We start from the raw sequence: 11,564 nt of genomic DNA, 5'->3' as shown, positions 1-11,564 counted from the left end.
TATAGCATAAAAATAGAAGTTTTGACTTCCGCCCAACATTTTTTGCTTTGGACTCTCCGAGACACTATACCAGCTGATAAGCTACAGTCACATGACTTAAAAAAAATATGCTAACCCGCATCTTTCCAAGGCAACGGAAAGCTATTTTATAACATTATACAGCATATTTATTTAACAGTTAATAGCTTTTTTTAAATCTCTGTCTTTTTTTAAATCTCTGTCGTCGCTGACAAATGTGAGGAAAACTAACTTAAATTGCGCTGAATCGTAAAGAATGAGTTAGCCTAGGCTAGCATTGGTGGTGAGCATGGCCAACTGGAGCGAAATAAGAAACTTTTAATGCCTGCACGTTTATTTGTGACATTTTGAAGAAGGACTAGTTATATTCATCTAAAAGTGACTTTGTAGTACTCGTGTCGTCTACGTTAAGAGAAAAAAACACACGAAGAAACATGCCTCAGACCGCGGCTTTCATCGGTGGAATTCAGAAGATGGTTCTGTATGAAACCAGAGCAGTAAGTCCCGCAATATCACATTATTTACAAACTTTATATAAATAAATTTAAAACGCCTGTAAAAAATCGGCTGCAAGTTAATTTGTAAATGTACGTGTCCAACTACGGAAGCCGTTAAAAGCGTAGTAACTCCTGTCATATTTTAATGTACGTTTCCCATTTTGTGTTCTGTCATGTTCATTCGTTCTATTTAAAAAAATACCCCCCCCCCCATTTTTTTTAAAGTTAGGCTGTTTTCTACTTCCGTTGGTATTTATGTTGTAATTGTTGTTGTCCAGAAAAACTGCAGTTATTTATGTAAACGCTAGATGGCAGCAAAACGTACATCACTTGATGTAATGCATAACAACCTAGAAAGCATTGTTTTAAAATGTACTTTTGTACACCACTTATATACATATATTTTTTTTTAATAATAATATTTTACCAATTTGTTTAAAAAGTAAACTCGAGAGGCGACATAATGTTGTTTTTTTTTGTAGTTTTCTTTTGTATACAATAAACCCTTTTCTAAACAGATGTTGGTGCGGTTAAAGGGATTTTTGAAACTTCTGTGAAGGAGACAAAAATACGTATCACATTTGAGTTTTTGAGAATTTAATCGATAACAAAAGACTCTCAATCATTTTACTTAACAGTAGACTGTAGCTATTGCAATAAAAGGAGGAGGCACTATAGAGAACTGGGAAGTGTGGAACAAGACAGAATGACTCTAATGGTAGCAGACTGTACTGAAACATCATGTTCTATTATAACACTCTTCAGACAAATGAAAATCTTGGGTCATCTATGAGTCCAGGATGAAAAAAAAGAAGATTTGAAAAGAAGAGACAAGAATTGGACAACAGAGGCCCCGACAAAGAACATTTAACAATACAGCTTTGTGGTCAAATTTGTATCAAATCTAGGCTACAAATACTATTGCGGTGTTTCCTGTTTTGTGTGATAATTGTTTTGTCCAAAAGTCCACATTTAACTGCTTTTGTTGCTGTTGTGGAAAATAAAAAGTTTTTTCAGCAAATATAAGATGCCAAAAAAAAAAAAAAAGCTGCCTCTGGAATGTACTTTATCTGACATGTTTAATAAAACAATAAAATAAGTTAGAATCTTTCTGTACTATAATGGAGCATATTTTATTCACTAAGGATTTTTCTTCTGCAGAGGTATTTTTTAGTTGGGAGCAATCAGGCAGAGACCAAGCACCGAGTCCTGAAGATTGACCGGACTGAACCCAAGGACCTGGTGATAATCGACGACAAGGTAAGCTCTGAGTTTCTATCAGACACAGTGCAGTTCCAGCATATATGATTATGTAATATAGTGCAGTGAGCCTAAGGGGAACTTTTTCAATCACTCAGTCTGCCTCCAGTGTACCATTAAAAAGTGTTATTGCACTGCTTATTTTCTTGTTGTAAAATCTTGGAGCTGACAGATGATCTGCTTATTCAGTTGCGGGTGAATTTTATCACGACGCATTTTTTATTATGGAGCATTTGTGGCTGTTAATCTGTCACCTGAAAATCCTGCATGCATCCCACTTAGGAATTTAAATTTTAGACTTTGGAATTTTATTTTTTACGTCTCACCTGGATGCTCTAACAACCTATTAATAGAATAAAAAAAAGATGTATTAAATTGAAAAAAAATGGGTCTTTAATCATTTACATGATATACAAACCAGTCTTTTATTTAAAACAAAACTGAAGCACTCAGTAGATGGAATAACAGCATTGTAAAATTAGTGTTTTCCATCCAACCTGTATTTCTTCATCAGCTCTTTCAGCAGTTTAAGAAATGCTTTTCAACATGGAGTGCAAACCTGCTGTACATTATTTTGTCTGTGTGACAAAGTGGGACTGATTGAGCAACCCCCACCCAGCAAATTAGCTGCTGTAAATTAGGCAGGGTGATAACTCTGAAGCAAGCTTTACACCGCTTTGACATTTCACAACAAGCTTCTTCTAACTGTAGGGGCAGACATGCGCTAGTAAACAATAGAAAAGAACAAAAAAGCAAAAAAGAGCATTAGCTCCCTGCTTGTCTAATGTAAACATGCGCATCCAAGAATGCACGTCGCATGGCCGGTGTGAATGTGGCGTGATAGTTTCTGCAATAGTTCATCAGAAATTTGCTAATGGGGGTGTGGTAAGCCTGACCCCACTTCCCACCACCATGCTTTTTACGAGCTCCCCAGCTATCTCATAGCCACTCTCATCCCCAACCTCGAATTACGGATGCAACAAAAATGGCGAGCAATATCGGAGCTATCCCACCGTAAAGCTTTGAACAGATGCCAGCTGAGATGACGTACAGTACATGGATTCTGTCGTCCACATGCTAATGCATCAGAATGGAGCGGAGCAGGAAGCTTTTACACAACTACAAGTCAAAACTAGAGGCTTTTTTAAATAACATTTTTAAAATCTAATTTTGAGCCTAATTTACCTCCTTCATGAGAAAAATGCAACAAGAATGTGTAAAAAAACACCCAATTTAAGGGATTTTTCTTAAACAATGTAAAAAAGCAGAAATAAATATACCAGTGTTTAAATATTACTCTGTACCTTTATCTAAATACATGGCTTTAACCTATTTTATTTTGTCTTAAAGCACGTGTATAACCAACAAGAAGTGCGAGAGTTGTTGAGCCGTTTGGACCTGGGCAACCGCACCAAGATGGGCCAAAAAGGATCTTCTGGTCTGTCCAAATCTGTCATGGCTTTTGGCATTGTGGGTGAGTCCCGTTCCTTTGTCCAGCTCTTCTATGAAATAATAGCTGCTTTTACTGTTCACAGCCATGTAAACAAGAAATGATCACAGAAACTGTTTAGTGGCCTGGTTTTTGCCTTTTTAGGGAAAGTCAGTGGAAAGACCACCTACATGGCAGAATAATGCTTTTAAATTTTCTTTTTCAATAGATTGACATAAAAAGCAAACACGGGGTCAATGCATGCCTCGTGACTCTTTCAAAGCTCTCATTCAGAGGTTCTAATAGAATTGTTATAGCAAGTTGGACACAATATTTTCAAAAAAGTCAATTTTTTAAAACATTTCCATCCACGCAAACATTTTAATACCATCCAGGTCGGTTGCAAAGAATGCCTTTTAGAAAACTATCCTCCAAAATTTGAAGTGGCATTGTGTCGAACATTTTCTGACAACAGAGCTTTTTTTGTTGTGGGTTGCAACATCATTTTATTGTGCAACAGAACGAGGATTTGACTCTATAAAGCTAATAAAAAACCTACATTTGGGAAAAATCAAGCTCTCGTTTTTTGTCTCTGTGATGCAATACTTGCCCTACAGACCTAATTACACTTATTTGTTATGGGAATTTTTCATATCTTAACATGCTCCACTTTCCTCATGTGACTGTTCTGTTTGTCTGGCCTACATTTCAAAGTCAGGGCTTTATTTGATAAGAGGGTTTTGTAACTGATCTTATAATTATTTTCTCCTAATACCTTTTATTAAAGATAAGTCATTGATGTGATAGAGCGCTGGATTTTGTTTGAATGATTCTTGACAAGTAAAAATGTCTGGATGTTTCGTGGGATGCGTCTGCTACAAAGTATTTTTATTACTGTATTTTCTGGAAAACCTTATTGTTAAATTTTTTTCTTTTAGAATTTCTGCAGGGCAGAGGAAAATCGGACTACCTTTTGCTCTTGGTCAAAGAATTCTTTTGGTCAAAACATGAAATGTGAATTTTCATTATTAATGTGAAGGAAGCGTAGCAGTTTGTGTATTTTTCATGTTTAATTCTGTGTATTTCTGAGGCTCAGGATGGCCAGGTCACTCTGACACAGACAGATTCTGACTTTGACATCTGTTTAGTTAAATTAGATGTGAGCTTCAGAGCTGTGCTTGGGTCGCATAAAAGATCTCCATCCTCAAGGATTAGCCTTCCAGTCTCATTTGCTGCATAATGGCTCATCTTCATCTCACATGTGCACACAAAATTCTCAAATCCGAGAGATACTGAAACAATAAATACATTTTTAAAAAGCTTTTTAACACTTATTCATACATTATTTATTCCAGGATGCAAATCTAGAATATTAAGCACTTTTTCTCTGTGACTAATCCTTTAGTAGTGCTTGTAAAAAGTCTAAATATATACAAACATTATCCCTATTATGTGTTGAGTGGCCTAGATGATAAAATAGCTGCTCAAAAGCTAAAAGCTAAACATTAACTGGGTTGCATGATGCTGTTTGGGTCATTTTTGTTAATTATGTAACCATAAATGGACTGCCTACATAAATGTTATTGTGAAAAACCTCAGTCGACCCAAAAATAAAATGTATTTGGTCCAAAAGCTGCAGCTCATAGTCAGATCGTCCACTTTCTTTTTATTTTCACAGCTTTTTATTAACTAAATTAGAAATATTTCTTAGACAAATGTGTGAAAATGTGTTTTTTATGGCATTGCAGGGTTTGTGCGCTTTCTTGAGGGGTATTACATCGTTCTTATCACCAAGCGCAGAGTAATGGCGGACATTGGCGGACACTATATCTACAAAATTGAAGACACAACCATGATCTACATCCCAAATGACTCTGTCAGAGTTACACACCCAGATGAAGCGAGGTATCGTCCTTAAAACGTCTTGTTTTTGTTCCTTTCATAAAAAACGGGAATACATTCAGAACAGACACAACATCACAGCCTTTTTTGTTTTAAAGCAAATGGTTTACAAAAAGCTTTCAACTTTGACCACAGATGAACCTTTTATGCCTTAATATGAAATGAATTGGGATTTTTTAATTGAGTTTTAACCTGATTACTGACTGATTCTGTGTCTTACAGATATGTGCGGATTTTCCAGAATGTGGACCTTTCCAGTAACTTCTATTTCAGGTATAATGTTTTGATTGAAATTGATTGGAAAATATTGCACTTTATTTGTTTTTTTGCTTTGAATTAATGTGTTTGCAGACAGGATAGTGTTAAAAAGGCATTTATGGGGAGTTTTAAATCAAATTTCATTTTATTTTAAATCACAACATAATAATTGATTGTATCGCGTTTTGATTGTGTGCTGTGTGATTCAACTGTATCTCGCATCTGCAGTTAACCTTTTTTTTTTATTTCAGAGTGACAAAGAAAGTTATAGTTTTCAACGCCGGTTGTAGAGTTTGTGTCTGTGAGATGATACTAACCCTTCATGCTGCAGAACTTCTCTATGGTTTCATCTCCTTATTGGGTTTTGTAGTTTTTTGGGTTTGTTAAGATGCAGTTTTTCAAAACAAAGTACAAAAGCTCCTGCATCCCGTCCTGGTGTGGAGATAAAATCAAGTCAAATCATACTGGATTTAGAGAAACGTACGCGCACAGAAATGTCATTTAGTCCAAATACACATACACACACTCAAATGTGCACATCAAAAATAAAAATACATTAAAAAAAGCAAGAAGAATAAAAAAAATGTTGCACATTTAAACAGATACAAGTAAAAAAAATAAAATTAAAATAAGCAAAACAATAAAAAGTTTTCATTTAATTTTAGAATTTCATTTAGATATTTTTTATACAGCCAAACCTGCATGTCATTACTATAGAAATGAAATTCAATACAATTCTTCCAAAATAGAGGGACAATAAAAGGGGTCCAAGTCTGAAACCCTGTGGGACACCACAAGTAAGTGTGATAAAAGGAAATAATACATGGTGCAGCGGTAGGGTGGTCGTCCCATGATCGTAAGGTTGCAGGTTCGATTCCCACCTTGCACGCCAATGAGTCAAAGTGTCCTTGGGCAAGACACTGAACCCCACCTTGCCTCTGGTGGTAGGCGGGCGCCTGTGTTTGGCAGCGGAGCCGCCACCAGTGTGTGAATGTGTGTGTGCATGGGTGAATGGGTCTGTGACTGTAAAGCGCTTTGTCCTTGTAGGAAGAAAGGGGCTATACAAGTATACGCCATTTACCATTTACCATTATTATGATGAACAAATCCTAGTCTTGATCCTTTAAATGTGTTAAGTCTAATAAATCAAAAATATTAACACAGCTGTAACTGTTTAAGTTAGAAGATTCTAATGAATGAATCAGTTATTTAATTTATTTCACTTTAAAAAAAATGATTTCCCAGTTTATTTAAACGTGAAAATGAAGAAAGTTTTTGTAAATTAGTTTCTGTAATGTACCAAATCATTGATGCAGGAAGGAGAATAGCCTGTGCTTGTTTTTCCTTACATTGCCTTTGTACCTTGCAGCTACAGCTATGACCTGAGCCACTCGCTGCAGTGCAATCTGACATTGCTGCAGAGACCTTATGAGCAGTGGCTGTCGGAGGCTTCCTCTGCTGAGGACAAGGTTCACACACAAAGCAAGCAGGACAGCTTTGACATCTTTGAGGAGGAGGGTTTGCCTACACAAGGTGAGCAGGGGTCAATCACTGCCACTTTTGTCCTTTGTTGAGCCTGGGTTAGGTTCTAGCAGGGAAGTTTGGAGGAACACCAGGGTCCACTTTAAGATTGGCTTCGAGAGTCTGGAAAAAGAGAAAATGTGGCAGAGGCAGAATGGGAGGACAGAGGATGATGAGCTGGACCTTGCAGACTCTGAAGTTCTAGAAACTTGGAAAGCCAGTTTTCTTTACATCTATTGAACAAGAATCAATAATCAGACTACAATCTACTGAAATAATATATTTTGGATAAAGGTTGAGTGGGTAACAGAAATAAACCTGTTATGTCGTTTTCTTCTCAGTCAATATATCACGTTCCTTCACATTTAATTTTTTTTTAATCATAGTTTACCAAATATGGAAAAAGCTGAGAAGAAAACTACTAAACTCCATTAAGCTGGTTCCTAATTAATAATAATTAGTCAAGATTTTCTCTCATTCATTATAAATGCTTTGGTCTCCAGCCTCATTTAGCTTGGTGGAATTATTAAGAATTCATTGCTTCAATTTGGATATTTTTGAAGAATTACAGATCAGGAAAAATACAACTTTTTTTGATCTATTTAATCAAAATGCAACAATTGAAACAGACAAAAGTAAATGATTAACAGCAGAGAAAGTTATTGGTAAAATGAAGGATGACACATAAACGCACCATGATAGTCTGACAGCCTGTGTTTGAACACCCCAAAGCATTAAACTGTGGAGGAACTAAATATTTCTGATTTTGTAGGTTTGCCCACTTAAAAAGAAATTGACAGTCTGTCATCCTAATGGTAGGTTCATTTGAACAGTGACAGATAGAAAATCACAAAGGAAAAAGACTTTAAAGAATTGATATGCATTTCTTTTTTCATTTCCTTGTAGGAAATAGGTATTGGAACCCCTTGTAACCATTAAGAGTTCTGGTTCACACAGACTAGTTCGACTCTCCGAATCAACCTGTCACCTGAAGACACCTGTTTGAAATAACTACCTGTGGAAAAGACACCTGTCCACAGAATCAGTCCATCAGTCAGACTCAAAACTCTCCAACATTTGAAAGACCAAAGACCTTACTGTGGATTTGAGGGAGAAGACTGTAGAACGGACTGCAAACCCATCAGCAAGAAGCTGGGGGTTAAGGTCACAACTATTGGTGCTTTTGGACCGAAATAGAAGAACATGACTATCAATCCACCTTTAGGTCTGGAGCTCCAAACAAGATTTCACCTGGTGGGGTTTCCATGATCATGAGAACAGTGAGAAATAAAAAGCAGGAGTTAGTTGATGACGGAACCACAGTCACCAAGAAAACCATTGGTGATACTTTGGTTTAATAATGGTTTAACGTCTTGCAGTGCTGGCGAAATAGCCCTGCTTAAGAAGGTACATGTAGAGCTTGTCAACAAAACCCATTTCCTGATTTAGATAGTCATTGGGAGAAAGTGTTGTGGTCGTATGAGACCAACACAGAGCTCTTTGGCAACATCTCAACCCGTCGTGTCTGGAGGTAGAGAAATGCTTCCTATGATCACAAGAACACCGTGGACACATTCTGCTTTGGGGGGTATTTTCTGCACTTCACCGTGTGGATGGAAGGTTTGGTGGAGCCTTATACCGTCAAATCCTGAGTGACAACCTTCTTCCCTCCACTGGGAGACTTAAATGGGTGGTGGATGGGTCTTCCAACAGGATAATGACCCAAAGCATAGAGCCACCAAGGAATGGCTGAAGAAGAATCATATAAAGGTCATGGAGTGGCCCAGCCAGTCCCTGAACCTCAATCCTATAAAAAACCTATGGAGTGAGCTGAAGCTCAGAGTTGCTAAGTGACAGCCAATGGATCCTAATGACTCAGAAGTCATTTGTAAAGACAAGTGGACCAAAATTTCTCCTGAAATGCACAGAAACCTGTCCATTAGGATGATACTGTCAATTTCTATTTAAGTGGGCAAACTTACAAACTCAGCAAAGGATCAAACACTTATTGTCTCCACTGTTTTTTTTTTTTTATTAACTGGGTAGCATTTTTGAGATAACTTTGCTTGTGAATGGGTGCCTAAAAGTGTTATATATTGTTTCATGTTTGCGCAGTGGTTTACGGCCTCCGGAACCAGCCGTACTACAAATACGTGTGGAACGGGAAGCTGCTGGAGCGAGTCAAGGACACGGTGCATCCGGACTGGCTCATGTATATAATCCACGGCTTCTGTGGCCAGTCCAGTATCCTTTCCGCAGTTCCAGATCACTTCTGCTAGATAAACTGGGAGCCCGCACATTCTATTTGTGTGTCTTCTAGTTGCTGTGATACACATGTTTCCATGGTTTTGAAGACCAACTTTTTAAACAGTATTCGCCCTAAGACACGTGAAAACTCCAGAGACTTTGTTTGGGCTTGACATGCTTGGGGTGACAGCTATAATTGAGCACGCACAAGCAGAAGAGGCAGCTGTATTGTTTCTTTGGCACTCCTCATCCTTGATGCACGTGGAGCACAATGAACGTGAACGTGATTTGAAACTTTGGGCTTCAGCAAACAAATACGCTGATTGGAAACAGTTTTCCTAGCCTCTGTGGTCTTAAGGGATGGTGCAAATGAAAAGTTTAATTACAAAACATGTTTTTTTTCATTTATTTTAAAAGGTAAAACTTGGAGTTTTAATATCTGAAAACTTTTAAATGAATAATGTCATTAATTTAGTCTGATTTAAATAAATGTAAGATTTTAGTTTGTGAGTTTTTGTAAGTTTTCATGCATAGTTTTTATTTTAAGTTGTCTGATTTATGACTAGAAAAGTCTGCCTTAGGCAAAGCATTGAAGTTATTTATCAGAGCATGTCATTTTCACAAAATAAGTTGTGTAGCTGTATTTATAGATTACTTTATGGCATTTTTCACCCAAAAAAAAGCAGTTTTGTTTGCTTTACTGCTCTTTTTCCGTGAGTGAGGCAAACCCAGTGGGTGTACTATAAATTCAAAGGTTTGTAGTTCATAAAGTTTTGAGCTTCATGCAGTGTAAAGGAACAAACAAGCATTCTCACCTTTATTTATTGCATTACCATAGATGATAGTGTACAGAATGTTTAAACATTATGATACAAGGATGTGGCTGTGTACCAGCAATCTTTCTAGAGTGCACAGCCTTCCTCCCACGGCCTACATTGCTTTCTTGCTCATACTCTAACGGCTGACACGAGGCGGTATGGCCACGTGTACATCAACACAGCTATTTTGCAAAAAATGAATCTTCTAAGATTAGACGCTTCTGATTTAAATGTAAAGCATTTTTTTAGCTGGAAAACTTAAACGTTTGTTTTTTGTTTCATATTTTTCATGATTTTCTTTTTTTTTTTTTTGTAATCGAAGAGCTTTGATCCCTCCTTTAACCCAGAACTTCAGAGCTGCTGATTTACGGCCGGCCGGTTCATATTACCCTCATTGCCAGGCGCTCCAGTAGATTTGCTGGGACCCGCTTCCTGAAAAGAGGTGCCAACTGCGAGGTAAAGCGGTTGCTGGGGCAACAGGGAAGATTGATGCTGAGAATAAGGTTGAGGGCCAGAAAGATGATTGAGATGACTCAACCTGATTGCAGGGGGTTAATTTGACCCACTGCCTCCTTCTTCAGTATGCATGAATGTCTGTGTGGGTGTGTGGTTGGAGGAGAGATGAGCTTCAGACACAAATAGTTTCCTAACTGCAATACGGGGGAAAAAATGGACACCATTTTAAAATTTTGTAATTATTGGGTAAAAATATAGAAGTATTTCTGTACAAAACAGTTCAGCCTTTTGTTGATAGTAAACTTATGTAGATTTTGAATTGTTAGGTCTTCCTTAACTGCTGTCTTTTGTAAAGCTGACGGTTATTTTTGTTTTTCTAATAAAACTTGAAGAAGATTAAACTTCATAATTTTCTTGCTGTGTTTTGGTGTTAAGCCCTCCCATCAGTTCTGGTGTATATTTCAACCAAGACTTTTATTTTGCAAACAGTGGCTTCTTCCTGTCGCTGCTTCCGCAGGGCGATGTAGCCAATGAGGTGGAGACAGAACAGATCGTCCACGATGCTTCAGTCACGTCTTTCACAGCAGGAAGCTACTCCTCGTACGTCCAGGTCCGAGGTTCTGTTCCTCTTTACTGGTCTCAGGACATCTCCACCATGATGCCCAAACCTCCAATAAGATGTAAGATTGCCTGTCTACATTACATTCTGTTAAACAAAAACAGCATGACAGCAGCACAGTTGAGGCTACTTTTCTTGTGACATCAGTTAGGAAACTTAAAATTGCTTATTCCTAAAAAGTCACAGTAAAAGAAAAAAAAAGTTTTTATGGTGTCTTTAAAGGAAAACATTTGAAACCTAAAATAACAGCTACTGCTTCATATTTCCAGACTCTAGATTAGATTTAGCTTTATATAATAATAAAATCCTTCAAACCTTGTGTCTTTAACCCCATTAATGTTCATTTTCATGGTTTGATGTGAAGACCAAAAACACCCACATGTAAAAAGAGTAGATCTATTATAAAGCTATTACTTCACTGCAGTGTCACTGAAGTCAAATTAAATTAGAAAAACAAGAGCAGGTGGGTCCTTTCATTTAATTTTTGATTTATTTGCCTGGGGACTGTTGTGTTTTTCACCTCTGTTCCCTCTCTTGTA

The 11,564-nt window shown here is 37.3% G+C and overlaps 1 protein-coding gene across 3 annotated transcripts in view; it reads left to right on the top strand.

The window, feature by feature from the left end:
- Nucleotides 1-35: 35 nt before the first annotated feature.
- fig4a (FIG4 phosphoinositide 5-phosphatase a) overlaps nt 36-11,564 on the top strand; it is a 34,817-nt gene continuing 23,288 nt past the window's right edge. For 2 of the 3 annotated variants that reach the window (XM_011491619.4, XM_011491618.4), the window contains exons 1-9: nt 36-515; nt 1,677-1,775; nt 3,126-3,249; nt 4,953-5,109; nt 5,329-5,379; nt 6,734-6,897; nt 9,001-9,129; nt 10,306-10,406; nt 10,924-11,086. In XM_011491619.4, the coding sequence (XP_011489921.1) occupies nt 453-515; nt 1,677-1,775; nt 3,126-3,249; nt 4,953-5,109; nt 5,329-5,379; nt 6,734-6,897; nt 9,001-9,129; nt 10,306-10,406; nt 10,924-11,086 (1,051 nt within the window). In that variant the 5' untranslated portion in view covers nt 36-452. The remainder of the gene's footprint in view (nt 516-1,676; nt 1,776-3,125; nt 3,250-4,952; nt 5,110-5,328; nt 5,380-6,733; nt 6,898-9,000; nt 9,130-10,305; nt 10,407-10,923; nt 11,087-11,564) is intronic. The other variant, XM_078942981.1, reaches the window with a different exon arrangement.

This window comes from Oryzias latipes, chromosome 24, assembly GCF_053564925.1.
Source record: "Oryzias latipes strain Hd-rR chromosome 24, Olatipes_Hd-rR_3.1".
NCBI classification, from domain to species: Eukaryota; Metazoa; Chordata; class Actinopteri; order Beloniformes; family Adrianichthyidae; genus Oryzias; species Oryzias latipes.
This window is presented reverse-complemented; position numbering and strand designations above follow the sequence as displayed.